The sequence below is a fragment of the Equus asinus genome, chromosome 3 (genome assembly GCF_041296235.1).
Source record: "Equus asinus isolate D_3611 breed Donkey chromosome 3, EquAss-T2T_v2, whole genome shotgun sequence".
Lineage (NCBI taxonomy): Eukaryota > Metazoa > Chordata > Mammalia > Perissodactyla > Equidae > Equus > Equus asinus.
The window spans coordinates 122,737,873-122,763,446 of record NC_091792.1 but is presented as its reverse complement, the minus strand read 5'-3'; the positions used below and the strand labels follow the sequence as shown (position 1 = coordinate 122,763,446).

The window sequence follows — 25,574 nt, the reverse complement described above, 5'->3', positions numbered from 1 at the left end:
TTGATATGGGCTGATATAGAACAATCTCCAATCTATATCACTAAATAAAAATATCTAGGTACAGGAAAAAAAATTATATATATATATATATATACGTACACACACACACATATATATAGATAAAACTTCCCATTTGTGCTTTTAAAAAAGGTGGCAGGTGCTACAGAGATAGATAAATAATAGACATGCACAATGGTAGACTAAAAATTGTGGACAGAGATTATCTTGATTCAGAATGGAAGGAAGAGTCACTACTTTTATTACATAACCTTTAGAACTATTTCCACTTTTTATAATGTCATTATTTCATAATAATATAAAAAATTAATAATGACACTAAGGCTCACAATCTTTTATAGTCTAAATTGGTTATTTAACTAGGATATATGTATAGAGCACCAATAGCAACATGTAGCTTCCAGGGAAAGCCACAGAGTTTATTGAAAAGATTTTGATAGCATAACAATGATACTGAAATATTTCAATAATATGCAATTAAAGATGGCAGGGTGAACGCACACGCTTAAAATCCCACTTATAAAGCTTAAAACCAAAAGGTCAGAGAGAACGGGAGAAGAGGTAAAAAGCAGATGGAAGAGCATAACTATCTATCTCACCAAACAACAGCGAGTCCAAAGCAGGCAAGGGGAAAAGTCAAGACATCTGTTCATTCCCGCAGCTACTCATCCGTTCACCTGAACCATCTACTGAGTGTACAGTACAGTAGGAACAGCTCTCGGCTCTGGAGACACAGCCACGAACACAATGGAAAACAATCCCTGTCCTCACAGAGCTAAAAGTCTAATGAGAAAGCAAAGAAAAAATATATTATCTTAGGTAGACTTTAGGATAGGACGTTGGAATGGGGGTTGAGATTTTAGATAGAAGGACCACTGAGAAGATGACACTTGAGTCACAATGGGAGGGAAGTGAGTGAGCTGGCCATGCAGAGTGAAGGAAAGATAATCCAGTTGACACTCGGAACTCCCAAAAGTCTCAGGATGGAGAACTTCAGCACTCTGAAAGTGTGGGTGAAGGTGAAGCTAAAAGTAAGAGGGCTGGGGCCAGCCTGGTGGTGTAGTGATTAAGTCCGCATGCTCTGCTTTGGCGGCCCAGGGTTCATGGTTTTGGATCCCAGGCATGGACCTACAACACTGCTCATCAAGCCATGCTGTGGCGGTGTCCCACATACAAAATAGAGGAAGACTGCCACAGATGTTAGCTCAGGACCAATCCTCCTTAAACAGAAAGAGGAGGATTGGCAGCAGATGTTAGCTCAGGGCCAATCTTCCTCACCAAAAAAAAAAAAAAAAGAAAGAAAAAAAGTAAGAGGGCTGATTGAAGGATTGTTTAAGAAAGATTAGAAAGATTTAGATCCTCCCTCTTGTTCCCTTCACTCACTCTGCTTAGCAGGTTGACTGTCCCTCCACCTTACCCACGCAGGAATTGCCCTTTTTAGGAAGGGGCAAAAAAGATAAACACTGACTGAGGGATAGTACAGTTGAAGATAAGGTTATCATACTGAAGTCAGGGAGCTTAGTAAAAATTTATACATCAAATATCACAAAACCCAGTTACCTTCTGCCTCTAGAGACCCAGAATGCTAGCAGCCAAGCCTAAACCCTCCCATTTAGGGTACTGGGGGAACCTTCTCTGGGGATTCTGACTAGCCCCCAGAAAGAGAGGCAACACTGATGGTTCAGCTGATTACACACTGAAGACCACAGTCAAAAAGGCCCCAGTCAGATGTTTAGTGCCTCAATCATAAATTATAACATGTTACAACAAACATGTAAGGAGAAAGCAAAATTTTTGGAAGAAATAAGAGATCATATGGGGAGAAGACATTTTTAAATATATATATATATATATATATATATATATATATATATATATACTATTCTCAAAAAATAGCAGAGTTGTAAAAATGCTGGGTCTAAACCAACTACAGAAAGTCTAAACCAGCAGGTGATTGGTTAAAGCATTTTTCCCCATCTTCTTTTCTAGTCACTGGCCATCTAAAAGATTAACAGATAAGCTTGGATGTGCCTGGATCATTACCCAGGATTGATCCACCTCCTTTAAGGAAGAAAGAAACCTAAGGTATTGGATTGCATAGTTTGCAAGCTGCAATTTCAATCAATGACTGCCCATCATTCCTGAATCTTCCTTCTAAAATGAAAATGAATTGTGGCTAAAAATCAAGCTCAGCTTCTCTTTGATCCTTTTGGCCTCCTTAACGTCCTTTCATTAAGGCTTCTAATATGAGAATAAAGACGCCGGTTCTCTCATTTTGGTGGTAGATTAAAATCTGTTTGCAAAAGCCATTCTCATGTGTGCTTCTAAGATTTTTTGGAACCTGCTGTCCAACTGAGCATAGGATGTGCCAGTCTCCTTGTATCTAACAATCCATGAATGCTGTTTTCTTTACAGTGACCCTGCAAGAGCTTCATTTGAAAACTCAAGAGAGTCCTCTTGGATGGTTGTTTATTACCTAAAAGGGTACAGAGTCAACTTTAAAATAAATGAAATCAAGTAAATGCATCTGAAGCTATAATAAAAGCATTATGACAATATCAGATTAAATGTATTTTCATTATTTAATCTTGATGCTGGGTAGATAATACACAATCTACCCAGACTTGGATATAAGTCAAACAAAGGTGGCAGAGATCTGATGCAGATAAGAAGAAATTATGCTGGTATACAGGAATATAGGGGTAAAAAATCTAGAAAATATGGGGATTTTCTCAGCCAGTGTTTGCCTTTGGCTGCTGCAGCCCACGACATTGGGGGTCTTCCTGGTGTGTGAGGAAGAGTAAGCAGGACTGACTCTTCTAGGTGTGGGGATGGAGGAGAAACATCTATTTTCTGATGGAATCCTCACCACTATTCATTAGTTTATGAATAATTTCATAAAACTATTCATAATAATTTTATCATCTCATCTTAGATTTACATAACAGATGTTTCTGAAATTAGCTACTAAATGAATGAATAAAATATAGTCAGCATCAGACTACTCTGAAAGAACTATTAGAAACCCAGGCTAGAACAATGACATTATGCTTTGTTAGAAGACCAAAGGACACATGCCACAGAATGGCCTTAGGGCTCAATTCAACTTAAAATACAAACCTTTACTAAGAACCTTCTACTAAGCACCTACCACCACGGGCAGTGCTGCAGAAAGAGAGGCAACAAGCAGCTCACATCAGAGGAAACAAACACGTAAGCAATCAACCATAATATGGCAATGTCAGAATCTAGGAGTACAAACAAATTATTATGGTACAACAAAGATTCGTTTAGCTTGGAGGACGATCACTACGTTAGAGGGAACATATGGGAGGTTGGAAGGATGAGTAAAGGTTTAAAAAACAGAGGAGTTAAAAGCATTTTAGACCAAGAGAAAAACAAGAACAAACACATCAGGGCAAAAGAATACACAGAGGAAACATCAAGCATCACAGCATCCAACAGGATGGGAGAATTGAGAGACAGTATACAAAGAGTAAGAAGACTGTGAAGAGGCTGGAAGGACCCACCAAGAACTTGAATTTATTTCATAGCAATGAAAAGTGAGCAAGATTTTTAAAGAGGAATGGTGATAATACTTGTTTTAGATATAGAAAAGTCTGGAGAGAGCAAGGAAAATGGAAAGGCGATAGATCACCTCTTGACTGGTTAGAAGGCCACTGCAGAACCTACGACAGTGACAATGGCATCGGAAGAAAAAGGAAGGAGAAAGACACAAAATCACCATTTTACTGACTCAGTCAAATTAGGTAATTTCACCTATATTATCTTTTAATATTTTAACTCTCAAGGTCTTTACATTTCAAAATTAAAATTCCTTTAAGAATATATAACATTCGAGAGCTGACAGGACCATACCACATGGTGCTGTTTATAAAATGTTTTATAAAATAGGTAATAAAGTGCTTTAAAAACGTTCTGTGTGAGTTGAAAATTGCTGAAGCTAGGTGATGGGCCTGGGGGGTTAATTATACTATAATCTGTACTTTCATCAAAGTTTGAAATTTTTCATAAACTTTTTTTTTCTTTTTTCAGGTTTATTGAGATATAACTGACAAATAAAATTGAAATATATTGAAAGTGTTTTGGTATATGTATACATTGGTATATGTATACATATTTGGTATATGTATACATTGTGAAACAATCCCACCACTGAGTTAATTAACACATCCATCACCTCACATATTAACCTTTTTTGGGGGTGAGAACACAAGTTCTACTCTCTTAGCAAATTTCAATTATACAATACAGTATTATCAACTATAGTCACCATGTTCCATAAATGTTTTTTAATGTGTATTTTTTAAAAAGTAGTTCCCTTTCTTACCGTTGCTGTTTAAGTAGGTTAGTGTAGCAATCTATCATGTAATTCACAGGCTATTGATGGAGAAAATTAACTTTTTATAGATTAAGTACATCTATAATCAAATCTTATAATCATTAATTCATATCTATAAGCTCTTGTAAACCTTATTTCTAAAACAGAACTTTGTATTATATATGTGCTATAAAATATATATACACTGGTATAAAAATAATCATTACTTTGTTATGCGGAAAGCAATCATGGAATGATTTAAATTGAATACAGTGAGCTACACAGTTTTGAAATATACATGTTGGCTAATAATCTTTTACATACTATTATTTTTCAAACTTCAAATACATTATTTCATAGATGCTTTTCTCAGAGTAGTTTCCTTTCTCTACTTAATGATCAGGAAGAAACTCACTCACATGCAGGCAGATCCTCACTCACATACTTTCACAATCTTAGCAATCTTAGTTAAGTCCTACTTCACTAAGAAAATTAAGAACACATAACGATACCTTCTTCAACTTCCCTCCTTTCTTAGGTCATCACCTATTCTCTCTTCTGTTCCTTTCCTCCCTTCCTTCTGAGGAAGTATAGCAGATTGAGTAAGCCAACAGGTTCTGAAGCCATTATGGTGCCTAACTCCTCACTCTGCCACTGACTGGCTTTGAGCTTCAGATAAGTAACAAACCCTCTGAGTCTCAAATTGGCGGTGAATACCTATCTCTAATGCAGCTGTGTAAGGAATAAATGAATTTCAGCTGTCACGTTCTCCACCTCCATCTTCTTTATGATCATCTCACTTCTAACCTACACATGATCTTGGTACATCACACATCCACTCCCTTCAAACCCAAAGACTTACTTCCTAAAGTTCTATCATCCTGCTAAAACCGTTCTCAGGTTAATTTCCAAATCCAATAAAATTTTCTCAGTGTTCATTGTAGTGCCTGTCTATATTATTTGACAATAATAATGCTATTCTATACTCTCTTTCCTTTGATATCATCATCTGTTCTTTTGGCTTTGATTATCACCCTCATGTAGATGATGCCAAAATCTCTATTTCTGGTCACCATCTCTTGTGAGTTCCCCAAAAGAATTTCCAGCTATCAAATAATTCCACGTGGTTAGATCACCAGTATCTCAAGCTTAACAAACAAAAGAAAAATCACCCTATTTACTTTTCCTACTGCAACAATATTCCTGTGTTCTTTACCTAGGTATATAGATTACCATCTTTTTGAACACTTCAAAGAACCCCTAACTCTTCACTTTCACTCAAAACACCTACTTGTATTTATTTGTCAAGATCCACTGATTCTACTTCTGTTATTTGTCTCACTTTCTTCTGCCACCATCTTCACGGTTAATGCCCTAGTTGAAGACCCTTGCATTCCAGGTTGAATCCTATACAATAGCTAACAAGTCTCTACCTTTAATCTCTTCTCCCTTTTATTGTGCAACAACTGTATTATCTACAACAGCCTTCACAATTCTTCAGAATCTGACTCAAACATTTGTCTTCAGTCTTCCTCTTCCTCCCTCGTCACTAGAAGCTCAAATCACATAGAGCCCCTCTTATTCTTTAATATGCTTCATGTACTGTACATACATTTAAAAATAAGTTTACTTGTTTATTACAAGTTTGGCTACTGCCATATCATCAACTTGCAGAATGTTCTAGATTTTCCTTTTTTTCTCTTATGTTTTATCTGTCTCCACAATTCCCATTGGTGAAATCCATTTTTGTTCTTTGGTGACCTGCAGTAACTTATCAAAGTAGATTCCAAAGTCATTACAGCTTTCTAAATCACTACTTTACTACTAACCTAGCCCTTAATTTTTTTATGATTTTACTTTTTTAGAGCAGTTTTAGCAAAAGTGAGCTAAAGGTACAGATTTTCCCAAATACCCCCTCACCCTACACATGCATAGCCTCCCTCATTATCAACACCCCCCACCAGAGTGTTGCATTTGCTACAGGTGATGAACCTACAAGTGACACATCTTAATCATCCACAGTCCAGAGTTTACGTTAGGGTTCACTCTTGGTGTTGTACATTCTATGGGTTTGGACAAATGTATAATGACATGTATCCATCACTATAGTATCATACAGAGTATTTTCACTGCCCTAAAAATCCTCTGTGCTCCGTCTATTCATCCCTCCACCCCCAACCAACTCCTGATCTTTTTACAGTCTCTATAGTTTTGCCTTTTCCAGAATGTCATATAGTTGGAATTATCAGTATGCAGCCTCTTTAGACTTGCTTCCTTCAATATTTTTTTCAAGTATATTATTTCCTTTGGAAAATTTGTATTACAATGGTTAATACAAAAGTCAAGAAAATATTTCAGATTTATAGGTCAGCTCTACTCACCAAGGGTTCAGCCATTACAACTTCAATTTTCTTTTCAGCTTGAACAGCAAATTCTGCGAAGAGGCTCTTGATGACATATTCACCAGGCTTGACATCTGGGTCAATCGTAATGCTTGACATGATGAAATTCTTTTTTCCCAAAGTGGAATGAAAGTTGGAAGAAGTGCAGTATTTATTCACTTTGCTGACTGGTGCTGAAGCTGAAAATAAAAGAAACAAAAGAACTCTACTTTAATAATCAACTCAATGAGGCCTACCATAACCATCCTCTTTAATATGCATCCTGTCCCTAAACCCCATCCAGATCTCCAAATCTGTATGACCGTACTCTCCGTCTATTACACTTGCTGCCTTCCAACATACTGCTCAAAGTAACTATAATTTAGTTATGTATTATGTTTATTATATACTGTTTTTCTATCCTAGTAATGTGAATTCCATAAGAACAGGGATTCTCTTTTGTCTTTTTTGTTCATTGATGAATCCCAAGTACCTAGAACAATGTCTGCATATACTAGGTATACAATAAATACATATTGAATGAGTGAACTCTAAACAAAGTCATGTGCAATGAAGGAAACAAAACATGTGAATAAACGAAACAGGGATTGGTTAGGGGACTGAAATACTACTTTAGAGAGCATGCTCAGGAAAGGCCCCACTGAAGAAGCCACATTTGAACTCAGATCTAGATGATGAAAAAGAGACAGCAAGGCAAAGCACCAAGAACAGAAAGCACCAGTGTGGCTGGAGCTCAAGAGAGCAAGCAGGGGTGGAGGGAAATGTGAGATGAGGTCAGAATCATTAGTCAGGGATCAAAGTTTTAGAACTTTGTAGGGAAATTAGATTTAATTCTAAAGGCAATTAACATTCAGTCGGAAGTATTAACTTGGAGAGGGATAGGATCTGGCTTCTCCTTAAAAGATCTCTCTGGCTCCCCTGGAGAATGGATTGGAAGAGGGCAAATGAAGAATCAGGAAAGCCATTACAGAAATCCAAGTGAGATGATCAGAGCCTGGGCTAAGAGGATGGCAATGGCAAGGGGGAAAGGAAAAGGATTTGAGATTTATCACGTCAGTGGGTTGGATATCAAAGAGAAGGAAAGGAATTAATGATGACTCACAGATTTTTATTTGAATCGCTCAAAGGATAGTGGTGCCCTTCACTCACATAGGGATGTCATGGTGCTTGGCAAACACTATGTTGCACCAGATGTGGCATAAAGAGAGCACACACCACTGCATGCTGTTGATCTTCACCTGCTCTGTTCTGTTGACTGCCTGGGCAGCCTACCTGGCTTTCTACCGAGTTTATCCAGTCACCATGATCTTCCAGCCTGCTGCATAATTCAGACCCTTCCATTCTCTAACTTCAGCTTATGTCATCCCTTTGGCCTAGAATACCCATGGAGAATCTGCAAGATGGTACTCCTCTACCTCAACTTGATCTCCAGATATTGTCCTTTCGTATGCTGTCTTATAAGTAATCCCCTCCTTGAAAAGGGAAGCAGAACTCAATTCTCAAACACTGAATTTCTGTCTATATGTATGTGTATGTATCACTATAGGTCATATCCTACATGTACACACTCCAAACTCATAAGGAATTGTTTGTCAACTATAAAAATCCACTCTACCAAACACAGTATGTCAAGACATATACATTTATAAAAATAACCTAAAGAATATTACAAATTGTTAATATTGCACCTAAAATAAATACCTTTGTATTAAATTAAAATACAATATGTATTGTATTCTAGAACTAAAATTATATAATAAGAACAAATCAAAACAAAAATTCACAGTCCTTTGAACACAGTGCACACTATTTATTTTAAACAATGACTTGTTTGTTTACTGATTCATGATCCAACATTGTGTATTATAAAGCAGAGAATCTGTTAACAAATGGCATGGTGGAAAAAGGAGATCTTAAATTTTAAAAAATTATTTTGGATCATTAAGATACTCTATATTTTATACCCATATTATGTTGGATAACTTTAGAGAATTATAAAATAGTGAAAAAGATACTCAGTTTCCAGAATTTTAATTTAGATTTTAAAAATAAAAATGAGAATAAGACATTTTCAACATTCTGACTTACGGTACTAGATACAAAACATACATTGTCCACTAGTTAAGATTTGCAAGTCTTAATTAAGATTCATAAGATCATAAGAGAGTTACAAAGTTTCTTCGGCTTTAACTTTACAATAAATGTAACTACAAGAAACCTTATAATAGACCTAGGTACTAAATTCTAGACTATGACAAGGTACAAACTTCTTAAATGACATTTTAGTCTTTGAATAGTCTCTTCACAAAGAAAAACAAAGCTTTATTTAGTTAAAATGATTTCTCAAATAACTCGCCTTTACTTTCTTCTACTTCCTAAAAAGCATAAACATAAATATTCCTAGGTATAATAAGTGCATATTTTAAGAAATTTGCCAATAAAGCCAAAAGTTTTAGGAAAATCATTATTTATCTTCCAAACATCTGGATTGTCTTCCAAAATAAAAATATTTCAAGTTTAAAAAAATCCAATTTTTATGAAAAGCAAATGTTTTTGATCAAATAAAATAATCTACTGCAACTGTCTTTCTTAATAAGTGTTTAATAAATGCTTGTTGAATTTATTAATACTAAAAAGCAACACTGAACAGATCTAATGATTGAAATTTCAGGTCACAAAACCACCTAATGTTGGTAACATGGGATTAGTAAAATAAATTATTTTTATAATCTAAAAAATAGAATACTATACAAGACAGCTGAAACAACATATAGAATTAAGTGAAAAGAGATCATAAGACAGTATGTATATAAAACCAAAATAAAATTAAAAGGCAGGAAAAAATATTTGCAGCCTGGAATAAACAGAGTTCATCGCTTTTATCTCCATGCACAAAACTCTAATGACATCAATTAGAAAAAGACCCAGGCCCCCAAACTGAAAACTGGATAAAAGCCATGAACAGACAAGTTACAAAGAATAAAACAGAAGAGGCCAATAAACATGAAAATAACATTTAGCCTCACTAATATTTTAAAAGCAAGTAAAAATTAGGCAACAGTGTTCACCTATTAAATGGTTCCCCCTCAATCTCGTATTTCGCCATAATGTTCAACCTTGGTGAAGGTATGTGAATTTTTCTCATATTCTGCTAAAGTTACGAAAAAGGAATGATCAGTCCAAGCAGGGTGAGAAGGCTAGTTTCCACATAACTAGATTAACTTGACGTCACTTGACTGCTTGAGTTAAATATTTTATAACGTTAAATAGTAATATTTCCTTACATGCTATTATAAAATTCTGAAAAATTTATGCAAGCTTATGAGAGAATAAAGACATAATACATATTTTAGAGTGTAATTCTGAAGAACACTGAAAACACTCTGAACGTTCTTAAGAACATTCAGCCATTGAATTACAAATTGTAAAAACCCAATGTCATATTATATATCCTTGGAATATAAATCTACTAAACTCTAACTGAATAATTAAAATACAGGAATTAAAAGCTAGCACATCTAGGCTTTCTCTTAAAGTACGAATAAAAGTAAATATGGTATTTTTAGATGGTTTACTCTATATATAGCATTGTATTTAGCATATTTAATGAAACAATTATTATTTTGTTCACGCTCACAGGACTCCTATACCCTGAGAAATTTAAATTCAGTCAAGGAGAAGAGACAAGTAAGAAGAGACATAAAACCCCTAAAGTGATGCATGTTTGGTTTCATTACTTTCCAGCAGCAGTTCGCAGCCTCTCTTTTCTGCCTCTACTATTATCTTATGTGCTACACTCTAAATAGTGACATTCCTCAAAATACACAATGATTCTCAATAATTCGGGAGTTTTAGACAGGGATGGGTAGGGACAGGTATATATACTTTAAAGACACCCCACTGCAGTGTGGGAAAGCTGTCTGAAGCCTCTCATCCCCCAGGACAGGTCTTTAGGGAGAAAAATTAGTACTTTATAGCCACAAACTTATATATATATATACATGCATATTACATGCATATATTTATGCACAGATTTATATAACGCAGACGTGTAACAAAGTACCATACACTTGCTCACTAGTATAATAATTATTACTTATATTGGCTAACAGTAAGATTTTGATGACCACCTAAGGAAGAAAAGGTGTAAGGTAAATGACCTTGGAACAAGAACAGAAGTCAAAAATACCTCTGAATTAAAAAAGCAAAACCAAAATTCTTAGTTTAAAAAAGAAGCCTATGCCAGCAAGTTACTTTGTGGATATCAACACACTGATTCTAAAGTTTATATGGAAAGGCAAAAGACCCAGAACAGCCAACACCATATTGAAGGAGATGAACAAAGTTGGATGACCGACACTCCCTTACTATAAAGCTACTGTAATCAAGACAGTGTGGTATTGGTGAAAGAATAACAGATCAATGGGACAGAATAGAGAGCCCAGAAATAGACGCCCATAAATACAGTCAACTGATCTTTGACAAAGGAGCAAGAGCAATACAATGAAACAAAGATAGTCTTTTCAACAAATGGTGCTGGAAAAACTGGACATCCACAGGCCAAAAAAAAAAAAAAAAGGATCCAAACACAGACCCTACAACTTTCACAAAAATTAACTCAAAAAGAATCATAGATCTAAATATAAAACACAAAACTATAAAGCTCCCAGAATATAAGTTAGGAGATAATCTAGGAGTTCTTGGGTTTAGTGATGACTTTTTGGATACAACACCAAAGCACAACCCATGAAAGAAAAATTGATAAATTGAACTTCATTAAAATTAATAACTTCAGCTCTGCAAAAGACACCTTTAAGAAAATGAAAAGAGAAGATACAGATTGGGAGAAAAATCTTTGCAAAACACATATCTGATAAAGGACTGGTATCCAAAATACATAAAGAATTCTTAAAACTCAACAATAGGAAGATAAACAATCCAATTAAAAAACAGGCAAAAGATCTGAATTGGACCCTCACCAAAAAAGACATACAGATAATAAATAAGCATATGAAAAGATACTCCAAATCATATGTCTTCAGGGAATTGCAAATTAAAACAACAATGAGGGGCCGGCCCAGTGGCACAGCGGTTGAGTGTGCACGTTCTGCTTCAGCAGCCCTGGGGTTCACCGGTTTGGATCCCAGGTGCGGACATGGCACCGCTTGGCAAGCCATGCTGTGGTGGACATCCCACATATAAAGTAGAGGAGGATGGGCACAGATGTTAGCTCAGGGCCAGTCTTCCTCAGAAAAAAAAAAAAAGAGGAAGATTGGCAGATGTTAGCTCAGGGCTAATCTTCCCCGAAAAAAAACAAAACAAAACAATGAGATAACACTGTAATGCACTTATTACAATAGGTAAAACCCAGAACACTGACAACACCAAATGCTGGAGAAGATATGGAACAACAGAACCTTGCATTCATCCCTGGAATGCAAAATGGTACAGCCACTTTGGAAGACAGTTTGAAAGTTTCTTACAAAACCAAACATATTCTTATCATATGATTCAGCATTGGACTCCTTGGTATTTAACCAAAGGAGTTGAAAACATGTCCACACAAAAACCTGAACATAGATGTTAATAGCAGCTTTATTCATAATTGCCAAAACTTGGATCCAATCAAGATGTCCTTCAATAGGTGAGTGGATAAATAAACTGTGGTATATCCAGACAGTGGAATATTACTCAGCGATAAAAAAGAAATGAATTATCACGCATTAAAAGAATTGGCGGAAACTTAAATGCATATTACTGAGTGAAAGAAGAACCATGAAAAGGTTGCATACTATAGGATTCCAATTATATGACATTATGGAAAAATAAAACTATGGATCAGTGGTTGCCAGGAGTTCAGGTTGGGGAGAGAAAGAAAGGGAAGGATGAAAAGGGGAGCAAAGGAAATTTTAAGGCCATAAACTATTATGTATGGTCCTGAAATGATGGACACATGTCACTATATTTGTCAAAATCCATGGAATGTACAACATAAGGGGTGAATACTAACATAAATTATGGACTTTGGGTGACTAGGATGTGTCAACGCAGGTTCATCAATTATAACAAATGTACCACACTAAGGTAAAATGTTAAAATAGGAGAAACTGGGGGCAGGCAAGGCCACTCTCTACTCTCTGCTCAAATTTTTTTGAAAACTTGCAACGGCTCTAAAAAATAAGGTCTTTTAATTTTAAAAACACAAAAAGAAAAGAAAGAGAGAAAAGCCTATTTTAGCCCTGTCAGCCAGCACCAAAGATGCCTGGGAAGAGTGAAAATAAACAACAGCTCACGCTCAAGCATAAAACAATAACATCCTTGGATCACTCAGAGAAAGGAAACGGTTTATAAGTCCATTACAGATAAAAAGTCAAAAATAAAATCAGATTATATGGTAGATACATTGAAAGCACAAAGAAAGAACAAAATCAGGATTAGGGAATAATAGCAAATTTCCACTTCTGGGAGGCCAGTTGGATTGGTGTACCTTTCAACCAACAAGCCAGAGGAAGACTGGACATTTGAAACCAACCATAGCTGACGAGGAAAAAAGAAAACATAAGGAATGTGCATGTTGTGGGTGTTGAGAGATACAATACGAAAGCACCATTTGATGACTCAGTGCACAAACAGTTTGCTATAAGGCAAGATATGCCTCAAAATTCCTTCATGAATGAAGGACATTCACACCAGACACTGTTTATTTCGGATGAAAATGAAACACTAATACTTTATTAAAGCATTTTGCATATTATCTCATTTTATCCTAACAAACCTATTCTTATTTGAAGTGAGATGCTGGCATGTGGCTCTTTCAAAAAAAGAAAAGTCCTGATTTGTGGCATTTGCCAATTTCCATTGTGAAAAGTCGCTCATTGCTCATCGTGACTGATTTCAAGCCACCAATGGTTTTAACAACTAGCTGGTAAAATTCCTGCCAGGAACTAGACCCAAAACTCCACTTTCAGTTATCATCCAGTGATAATGAGGAAATTGACTCCTAATTAAAGTCCGTTGTCACATGAGAGGGGAATGTGAACTCAGGTCCTGAGTCTCTAAGAACTTTCAGATCAGAGGCTTTATTTCCTTCAGAATCGCCAGATTTTGATATATCCTGTTTTCTCCTTTAAAGGTCTAGATTACTAACATACTATTTGCTTAGAATAACTATTTCCCAAATCAAATACTTTGGTTTCATCTTCAAATTCATTTACATAAAATGGGCTTAAAAAGAAAAGGCTTCCCCACTTTGATTAGATTTATATTTACCAATATTGTACCTCTTTTTTAGTTCATTTTATTTATTCCATTTAAATCTGTCATCCAACTGGAATTTATTTGGGTGGTATGCAATAAAGATGTTATTTTATTTTTCTTCCCAATATTTAATCAATTCTTCTCAGTTCCTTTACTGAAATTCTGTCACTGATTTTATTCACTATCATAACTGAATCCATACTCAAATATGCTTTCTGGGCTTTCTATTCTGCTCATTAACACTCTGTTTTGTGTCAGTAGCACACTTTTTTTCTCAATTAAAAAAATTTTTTTTTTTTTTGAGGAAGATTAGCCCTGAGTTAACATCTGTCACCAATCCTCCTCTTTTTGCTGAGGAAGACTGGCCCTGAGCTAACATCCGTGCCCATCTTCCTCTACTTTATACGTGGGATGCCTGCCACAGCATGGCTTGACAAGCGGTGCTAGGTCCATACACGGGATCCGAACTGGCGAGCCCTGGGCCACCAAAGCAGAACATATGCGAACTTAACCACTGCACCACTGGGCCAGCCCCCTCATACTTTTAATTATTGTAGCTTTACAATAGGTTTTATTGTCTGTTGGCACAAATACCCCTTTTTAGTCATCATCTTCAGTACTTTCTCAGCTAATGCCACTCACTTATACGTCTAAGCTTATGCATAGCTTCACAAATTAATTATAAGAAAACTGACGTCTTAATTAAGACTTCTTGTCTAAAACCTGGCATATCCTTATTAATGTGTCTTCTTTAGCATACTCAAAGAAAAATGGACATTTTCCTTCATAGGAGATCTATCTAATTCTCATTCATTCTATTCCTAACTACTTTTTAAGTTTCTATTCTGTGTGAATGAAATCATTTTCCCCCACTATTCAGTCCAACTTTTTTTTACTTTTGGTTGAATTTCAATGGACAGAAAAACTAAGACTTTCTCTTGTTCTTTGGACAGCTGTTCTTAAAATGTTTATTTATCCGAGTCTAAACTGTTCCTATTAAAAACAATTTCTAAACATAGAAGTCCTATGACATTTTTGGCACATCTCCAATGTTTTTTACTTGAAATCTACTACAGAAATATCACTTATTATAAAACTCAAGAAAAATGACCTATCATCTAAACAATCCATTATTCACTCAGCTAGAGTCTCACTGAGGTTAATATTTTCTTGTACTCTTGAACCTTCAGAAGCTTAACTAAGAAACTCTTCTAAAAATCTAGTAATAATGTGGTACTTTTTAAAACATGCATGAACTTAGGAGTCAGAAGACAAGGGCCCTAGACTTGACTTGGCTACTTAGTGTGATTATAATCTTGGTCACATTATTTAATCTCCCTAAGCTTTTGATAGAAAATGAACAAGTTGAGTTATAACTCAACCATGGATCTGTATCAGAAGCAACAAGAAAGATGTTTTCATTTTTGTTCTCTGCTCCTCTGCCAATAAAAATATTTGCTGCCCATTAAAAACCACCTATTGTGGCAAACCTTCCTCCTCTAGCCAAACGTGAGCCTGGGACCAGCACAGGAAAGCCCTGAAGTGAACATCTGAACAAGAGAATCCTACAGAACTTCATCCAGGAGGCATGCCTAGACTCAGGGCCTGGGACAGGGAAATAACTGCATATGGATATGTAGCCATCTTCTTTGACCTCAAAGAAGTTGAGTAGAATCTAAATAGGTGGGCTGAGTCCTCTCTGCTTCAGGCTGAGATGATGTAAGAAGACAAAGAGCAAAGGGGCTTCCTCCTAACATCCTAACTGGTCGTTAAAAGAGGCTCACAGAGGCTGAGACTGCTTTCCCTTCCAGCACTCTTGTGGTTACACTTGAAAATACTCTAGCTGTCTGACCCACACTCAATTAGCAGACAAGGAAATACAACTGCACATCTGCTGGTATCCAGCAGCCAGAGACAAAGAAAATAAAATATTTACCAAATACCAGCAGCGAATACCATTACAGATTTCAAAACACCGAACCTATTTCAATGGAAACAGAAATTAAACAAAGATACTGATTCTTGCCTTATTATTCAGCACCATCCTGGAGGTTATGGGATAATATAAGTAAATGTGATAGAAGAAAATGAAATCATTGTTATAAATATTAAAAAAAAGACATGAAACTTTCTATATTAACTAGCAATAACTACCTAGCAATGAAAACGGATAAAAATCTATTTACAAATATAAAATAGGTGAGGATAAATTTAATAACAAAAGTATAGGACTTACATGGACGAAATTACAAGAACTTCTTAAAGGTCATAAAAAAAGATCTGAGCAAATGGAAAGATATATTTGTAGATGGAAGCGCTGTTATAATGTGTCAATTCTCACAAATTATTTTATTAATTAGTACAATTCCAATTAAGATTTCAATACTATTTTGTTCAGGTTGTATTGGCTAAAATCATCTTAAAGTATACTTGGAGGAAAAGCTAAAAAAAATCATTTTAAAAAAATACAAAGAATATTTTCTAAATCAGAAGATAATACAACTACAATCAAAACAGATTATAACTATAATCAAAACATCATATCAAAACATATGACTATATCATAACATAATATAAGTAATCAACTCAGTGAACTTAAATGTAGATAAATCAGATTAATGTAAAAGATTAAAGAATCCCGCAAAAGTCCCAGAATAAGAATTCAACAGAGGCAAAATCCAAGGGAGGAGGATGATTTATTTAGTAATAATATTAAAATATCTGGCTATTCATCTGGGGAAAAATAAGTAAAATATATTCAGAAACTAATCTCCAGATGGACACGAAGTTAAGAGTTAATTTTCAAAAGTCTGAGAAAAAAAATTCAGAGTCAACATGTATAATCCAGGGGAAAAGAGACCTCAGCCAAGACATAAAGCTCAAAATTATGAAAAAGATGAATGCATTCAACCGAATAAAAATTTAAACTATTTATAAGGCAGATGATATCATAAACAAGAAAGGACAAAGCTTGAAAAAAATATAATTCAGATGACAGAAAATATAAAACATTCAAAGAGCTCTTACAAAATAATAAGAAAAAGACAACACAATAGAGAAAAATTGGCACATTATAATTAGGCAATTCACATAAGAACCAATCTGAAAAGACAACAAACAAAAAAAAATACTCAAACTTTGCAGTGCCCAGAAAATGCACATTAAACTAGCAATGAGCTTTCATTTTATACACATCAGACTGGCAAATATTAAAAAAGAATAATTAGATCTACTGCTGGCAAGGTAAAGGGAAAGTGAACACAACACGATGCTCAGAGAAATGCAATGACCACCTAAGTACAGTCCAGTAGGCTGGACAAAAGGATGAGTATTTTGGCCCCTATAGAAAAGCAACACAGATACAAATTTATTTGATGTTTAGGCTCTCCGTGTGAATTTCTGATTACAATTTAGCTTTGTATGACCTACCCCACAAGGAGAGCAAAGGAGGGTCTGCCAGCTCTAGCATTAACATTCACTTGGCATATCACTCATTGTAAATTAGTAAATTGGCAAACATAGAAGCTTGTCCCTGTCAGACTGTTGATTATGATTCCACCCCTGGAAAAAGATTTCATATCCACTCTCAGCATTCTGGCAAAGTCAAGTTTTGTGACCTGATTCCAGTCTTTGCTGGCCTTCTCAGGCAATTCCTCAAATCAAAATCAAACTCTTTGGAGTGAGGCCCAGGCATCTGTATGTTTTTGAAAACTCCCCAATATGACTCTAATGTGCAGCAAGGGCTAAGAACCACGGCCTTACACTACTCTTCTAAAGTGGAAGAGTTGGTTCTATACAATGATTTTATTTAAAACTAAGTCTGACCACTAAAAAGTTTCAAAAACATCATAAATAAGGAAACCCATTTATATAATACCACAAATAATATCCATCAAGCAACTCAGAGAGAGTTAAACAAATGCATGTCAGGGGCAAAACTCTAGGAAGCAAAGTGAAGGACCAATAAAACAATTCAAAGACCTAATTTTAAAAAATCATACAGGGTTTTCCCAGTTCACACTAGAAATCTTGATAAACTGATTTTTCTCTCTGGTTTCAGTCACTTGACTTTATTCACTGTCTGCGCCCCAAACCACATACCTTGGCGCCCTGTCAACTCTCTGCCTTTGGTTATCCATGATTACAAAGGGTGAAATTTCAATGACGTAAACTTTGGAACCACTATTGATTCTTCCCTGTGCCTTATATTCTATACCTAGCCTAGCCATCAAAGTCCATCACTGCTGAAAGTAATCCCCCTTCTTCTTTCTGCATAGCTAAATTTTAAGTTCCAATCTCCTATTAACAGTCTATGTAGACTCCTGAAAAATATTCCTTCATAGTTATCCCTGCCTCTTAGCAGAGGAAACAACTTTACACAGCAGCCAAAGCAATTACTTTCCATTTGAACCCTTTCTATTTGAACCTTACTAGGCCCTATACATCAACCCAGGGCCATACACTGCCTTTGTACCCTGCATAGGAACACACTGCTAACCTTATCTTCAAGATGATTACTAAAGCTGTTTTTTTGGAATCATCATTTTCTTTTCTTCCATAGTCTTCCTACAATAAGAATGACTCACTCATATACTGCTCCAAAATTTTATGTGAAGCTTTTTCTTTTTTTAACTTCATCTTCTTTTTGTTTTTTAAAGGCTATTTTTTTAGTTCTAGGTTCACAGCAAAACTGAGAGGAAGGTACAGCAATATCCCATATACCTCTTGTTGCCACACATGCACAGCCTCTCTCATTATCTACATCCGCCAACAGAGTGGTACATTTGTTACAAATGATGAACTTGCATTGACGCATCATTATCACCCAAAGTCCACAGTTTACATTAGGATTCACTCTTTGTGTTGTAAATTCTATGAGTTTGAACAAATGTATCCATCATTATAGCACAGAGAAGTTTCATTGCCCTAAAAATCCTCCTTCTCCCTAGCCCCTGGCAAGCACTCATCTTTTTACTGTCTCCATAGTTTTGTCTCTTCCAGAATGTCATATTGTTGGAATTAAATAGTATGTAGCCTTTTCAGACTGGCTTATTTCACTTAGTAACCGGCGTTTAAGTTTCCTACAAGTCTTTTCATGGCTTGATAGCTCATTTCATTTTAGCACTGAATAATATTCCATTGTCGGGATGTACCACATTTATTTATCCATTTACCTACTGAAGCACATCTTGGTTTCTTCCAAGTTTTGATAATTATGAATAAAGCTGGTGGAAACATCAGTGAAGCCTTTTTTAAACAAAAAAGATCCATTTAATGCATCTAATATAAATCTGTATTTTGTTATTATGTTATACTGTTACTATATTACATGTTGATGGATATTAAGTCATTCTTCATTTTTTATGAATGCCTTTGCTTAACTAGTTTCTGTATCACGTGTCAATAAATATAACTGAAAATTCAGCTTCTAAAACAATTCAAATGATTTTCTACTATGAACTACCATCACATTTACAATTCATCATCTTCTAGTAAAAACAGGTCTGACAGTTTGGAATTTGGCTTCTACAGCCTTTCCCATTCAAACGAATTTCTCTTTAATTCTCTTTTTGTAAAAACCCTTAAAACTTTACTCATTTTAGAAAATTTTTTTTAAATTGGGAAATAGCATGCTTCATGAAAACCAACTAGTAGACTCAAAATGAAATTGTGAGAAATCCCACTGAACAAGCAACATCCTGTTGACATCATGCATTAACAGGTGATTAGAAGGAGGAATAATCAAGAACACAGCCTATTCCATCCTGCAAAACGCTAGTAAACTATGTCCTATCAATGCGACAGAGAGACTATAAGCATAGCTACTTCCAGAAAGGAAGTCTAAGAGTGTGGCCAGTAGTGGAACAAGCCAGAACTCAATGACATGGGGCCTAACCACGATAAGAGGCCAGATACCTGTCAGGTGTCATATTTAAAATATTCAGCTATCAGTACAGAGGACAATCAGAACAGCTTCTGGCTGTAAACACCAGTACAGTCATAAGGATGCATAATGGCTGAATATCAGCAATGTTAGAGATAACAAGAAAGCCAGTAATGAGAGCAGAAAATGGTATCTAAAGAGCATGACAAAAGGTAAAATCTTGGATCTTGGATCAGGAAGACCCAAGAAAGAACAGATATGCCAGCAAACAGATACATAATGTAAAGTCTAAGGACAGGAAATATGTGGACATGCAGTTGGAGAGGCAGGTTTAATAAATTAGGCCAAAACTTGTAGTGAGCTTGGGCTGACGTGGAGTCGTCTGGACTGGTGAGCTAGGGCTCCCCCAATCTCCCCATCTTAGTGCAGGTTAGGACCCAGGGCCTGACAGAAGACTGAGTCTACACATGACTACGAGAGAAGGACAAAAGGGGAGGGGTTATGACATCAAGATTTATGAAACAGTGGGTCTGAAACTTACCATAGATATTACACCGATCTTTTTGAATACTCTCAGACACCTAAGAACACTGTGACCCTCTGTTAGATTTTCCTGATTTTGAATTTTCTCACATTATTAAACAATGTGTCTTTATTCTAATATTTACCAATAAAAAATTTTAAAACAAATCATGAAACCAAATACTTAATGAGTTAGACAATCAGCTGTACATCTCACAACACAAAATGTTTAGTTTTGAAGATGAAATGTCTCTTTGGTCAAATGAGGTACACCTAGCTGAACGAGTTAGAATATTAAAATATATATATATATGGATAAAGCAGGCTTGTGATTCCTAATTCAATGATATCCGGAGCTGGGAACTCCAAATTCAGGGACCATCACAGAGTTCACACTGTTCACGTAACAGCACTATGAGTTGGCTTCCTTGTCCAGCCTCATATCCTAAAGTGGACAGATCTCTCTGGGGGATGAGAGGGTATTCTTGGCAATGAGCAGGAGGTGATTCTTTTCCACTATGACTCATGTTAACTCTCAATGGATGCACCTCTGAAATTAACGTCAATGAGAACATAAATTTCTCTACCAAATCCATTCTATGAAAACCTAGTTAAAAATTTCCTTCACATCCCATATCTAACCGAAGACCTATTATTCCCACCTCTTAAATATTTCCCATATCCATAATTAAATGAGTTAATATTCTGTAAAGCACTTAAAAGAGTAGCTAGCCATGCGGTAGGCATTACATACAAGTTTGCTAAATTAATAAATAACATTTCTCCATTTGTTCAACTTTCACCTCCAATCTGGTCCACTGCAACAGCATCCCAACTCATCTCCCTGAAGACACTGTACTGCTGTCTCGTCCCTTCTCTCTGCCTCATCCCATGAAAAATGAAAGCCTGTCAACTACTGTCACAAAGTCCAGCAATGGTTCCCCATTTATTTTAGGTTTAAGACCAAAATCCATAACAAGGCCCTCAAGATTCCACAAAGACTGTCCCCTGCCTACCTTTCCAGCTCATTCCCTCCCTCCTTCCAGGCCTCTCTGTTCCAGCCAAACTGGCCACACTTCCTCCAGCCTCCAGCACACGACATCCTTTCTTTTCTGCCCATCCACCCTCCCCTCAAACTGTTAACTATTTCTTCCTTCGTACTTTTATGAAGTATCACCAGGTCAGGGAAACCTTTAAATTGAAATATGAAGGATTAAAGGAAGTTAGCTAAAGAATTTGAGTGCGTTTTTTTTGGGGGGAGGGGGTATTCTCAGCACACTTTAACTTACCTGAGCCCCAATTTTCTCTTCTATGAAAACAGCAATTTATCAACTGATTAACGGATAGACAAAATGTGGTATATCCATACAATGGAATATTACTGAGCCCATGAAAAGTAATGAAGTGCCAATACTTACTAAAAATGGATGAACCTTGGAAATAGGATAAGTGAAAGAAAACAGTTACAAAGGAACACCTATAGTATGATTCCATTTATACGGAATGCCCAGAATAGACAAATCCATAGAGACAGAAAACAAATTAATGAGTATGAGGGCTCTTTTTGGGGTGATGAAAATGTCTGAAAATTTGAGAGTGGTGATAGCTGTACAACTCTGTGAGTACACTAAAAACTACTGAATTGTACACTTTAAAAGGATGGATTTTATGGTGTGTAACTTATATCACAATAAATCTATTTTTAAAAAGCAGCAGTAATAATATTCCTTAGATTTTCATGATGATTACATGAGATTTAATAATTGTCTTGCGTATCTGATTGTACACATGCACATGTGCAACATGTACTTACCACAATACTCGACCCATAAGTACTTGAGAAAATGCTAAGTATTATTTTAATCAAATAACTCAGACTTTAACAGAAATTTATAAAAATGCTTAATTGTGCTTTTTAGGGTTGGCTTTTTACCATTTTTGCAATCCAGGAAAAACATCTCTGAGGGTTAAAAAGTCTGTTTGTGAATTTTTTGCATTGTTTAAAAATCCAAGTAATTTATGCAAATTTAGTTTCTTAACATACCATATCTTATTCACATTTTAATTTATAAAATCATAGTTAAAATAAGTCAATTTACCTCTTCTAGTTCTGATAAAAAATGAATTCTTTGAAACACCAGTTGTCATAAAATTATATATGCAAAATAACTTCTATAAATATGTTTATTAGAGGTATGATATTAATAAATGCATCTGTGACCATAATTAACATTGCAGATATAGAACTGGATAGTTCTCAGTACTGAACCTTGTCTTGTCTCACCAATTTTAGGGAACTAAGCCAATCTTTTAAATGACAACATCCTTACTACACAGCTGGTTTAACAGAATGTTCCTGATTCCGTTTTTAAAAGAAGTAATGCCTAAAACTGTGGGCACAAAGATAAAATCCTGAATTTAGGCCATATGAATGTCACTTCATTGTTGTTACTGAAAGACAGAAGCTCAACTATAATCAAACTTCAGCAGCACTGCAACAACATTCTGCCAGCTAAGCAGGCCTTGAAACCAGAGGGCCTCTAGCGATTAATACACTGTCAAACATGGCATTTAACATTAATACAAATCAGGACAAATCTATCTTATAAACATGAAACATTATTATATTTAATGATAAAGAATAATACACATTGCTACTGTTATGTTCAATGACAAAAACCAGATTTCTTTTTTCTTTAGGAGGGTAGGGGCCTCCCAAAATTTGAAATATATAACTTATTTAATGGAAAACTTATTTTCCATTTTATTTCTTTTTACAAAGGCTATTAATAAACCAGGTTTTTCTCTGTTCTTCCCAAGAAATTCACTGAAGAGAATTTAATGAAACATTAATTCTTTTGAAATCACTAAGGTATTTATACATTCCTGCTTCAGGAACTATTCCCCTGAGAGACATCACTAGAACAATAATAATCACATACTATAAGAGGGGTCATATATTTAACCTCCTACCTTCTTTCCAATTATTAATCTATTCCAACAAAAATGACTGCATCCCTAAGTTTTACCTTAGTTGCCTGCACATTTCCCGAAACTTGATGAAGCATCAAGTATATAAAGATGAACAAACACACCATCAATCTATGCCCTCCAAGAGCTTACACTCAAGTAGCAGAGAAAGACACGAACGGGGGATAAGAACAATGATACAACGATGTTTAAAGTGAAGGACAGAGCAGACGAAGCATTTAGTATCTGGCTGACTCAAGAAAGGATGGGTCTTCAAACACAAGTAAGAGTTCATTGAGAAGCAGACAACGGGAGGAGGAGGGTAGGGGGTGCATTCTAGGCAAAGGTAGCAACAAATATAAAGGCACCAACAAATATAAAGGCACCACATGCTCTAGGAACGGGGTAAGTATGGCGAGAGAGGAGACTGAAAAATGAGCAAGGGTACATGATGAAAGGCTTCATCATACGGGGGACAGAAAGACTGTTAAGTAAGGAAGGGAGAGACTTTAAGAGCAGATGTTTAGAAGGAACCCTTGGCAGCAACGTGGAAGATCCAAACAGGACAAAAAGAAACTATGGCAATAATCCAGGTGATAAGGAAAAGAGAGAGGTCTGAACCAAGGCAAGTTAAGTGGCTCTGGCAACAGAAGGCAGGAGAGACTTAGGAAATTTTAGAAGGTAGAATGCCAAGTCTTGGTAAATGACTGAAAGGGGTGGGATGTGGGGTCCAGGGGTGAGACAGGGGTGCTGACCCACCCCTGGTTTCTGGCTCAGGGAGACTGGATGGCAGTACTGCCTGCCACCAAGGGGAACATTCTACCATTCGAAACTGAACTCAAACAGATTCCTTTCCCTCTAAGTCTTCTCTGTCCCCTGTGGTTCAACGATTCCTTCCATCTCTGCACACTCTGTTCTTTTCCTGTGTAACAGTTACTTGGTAAGTCATAACGTATATGCAACATCTCTCATTTAACTTCCTTACTGTTAACTTTTTATGTATATTTACTCTCTGACTAAACTAGAAGCTCCTTATGTGCAAAGGTCACATCTATTTGTTACAGCACAGTACCTGCTCAATAACTGTTCACTGATTCAAGTGTTGGAATCATGGAAACATCCCTAGGAAGAGACAGATAACTACTTAACTGTCCCTTTCTAAGGTCTTAGAAATATTTCAATCCTCTCACTCTCTTTTTTAAATACAATAGGGCTAAGTGAAGACCTAAAAAGACACCCACAGATGCCGGTGAAATAAAAACATTCTCCCATTTTTCAGAGCTAGGGCAGACATGGTTAGGGACTTATTGAACAGTAAAGACTTATCATTTCTTTTCAATATTAACCTACCGCTGTACAACTGTAAAAATGCCTTCAAGAGATTTGTACTATGAATACCCAAGGGCAATGGGATTCCCACAAACTGAATCATTATATTACTAACAGCCAACAACACAGGCTTTACAAACATCTGTTTTTGGTTCACTCTTGGATTCAGGGAATATGATTACACGAGATTTGGCTGTGGCTGGTTATAGGGTTCAGGGAATGACATGTAGAAATGTTTAAATGGTCACAAAACAACCACATAGTTCACAAGTATCTAAGCAAACTAAGTTTTTACAAGACAAACTGCTATGATATAATCTAATACATTGTTCCTCTATAGGAACCCATTAATTATAGCCTCATTCTCACTATAAAACTCTTACTGTTTAAAAAAATGTACACGATGAGGATGGGGGAAGGAAGGAGAAGGAGGGGGAGGGAGGAAGTAAAGATGGATTAGAACCCATAGTCTAGTTTATTTTAGTAAAAATGTATTCTAGAATACCCTTTTAAGTAGTAAAAGTATTTAATTTAAATTAGTCAGTAATTATAATTCTCCCAATATTTTAACTATGTATATTCACTTAGAAACTTTCCTAGAACTAAGACAATTTTCTGCCATCTGGCACAACAATATCTCCATATGGAAGAATTACTTACAGATCAAAAATAAAAGACATGCAGAGATTGTAAATGCAGTAAATTTGGCATAATACAACTCTCCTCTAATTATAATCTATAAGGCTTTATCTTAAGAGGTCTTTTTCCCCCATATCAACATTTGGTCTCTTATATTATTTGCTTATAAAACAAAACTACACTAAATAAATATTTGGGTAAGGAGTTAACT

At 35.8% G+C, this 25,574-nt stretch overlaps 1 protein-coding gene across 13 annotated transcripts in view; it reads right to left on the bottom strand.

Annotated features, from left to right (window-relative positions):
• FRYL (FRY like transcription coactivator) overlaps positions 1-25,574 on the bottom strand; it is a 249,723-nt gene that overhangs the window by 133,214 nt on the left and 90,935 nt on the right. For all 13 annotated transcript variants that reach the window (XR_011502241.1, XM_070505928.1, XM_070505931.1 and 10 more), the window contains one exon: positions 6,742-6,941. Coding sequence is in view for 12 of the 13 variants with exons in the window: in XM_070505928.1 (XP_070362029.1) it covers positions 6,742-6,861 (120 nt within the window). In the remaining variant the exon portion in view is untranslated. The remainder of the gene's footprint in view (positions 1-6,741; positions 6,942-25,574) is intronic.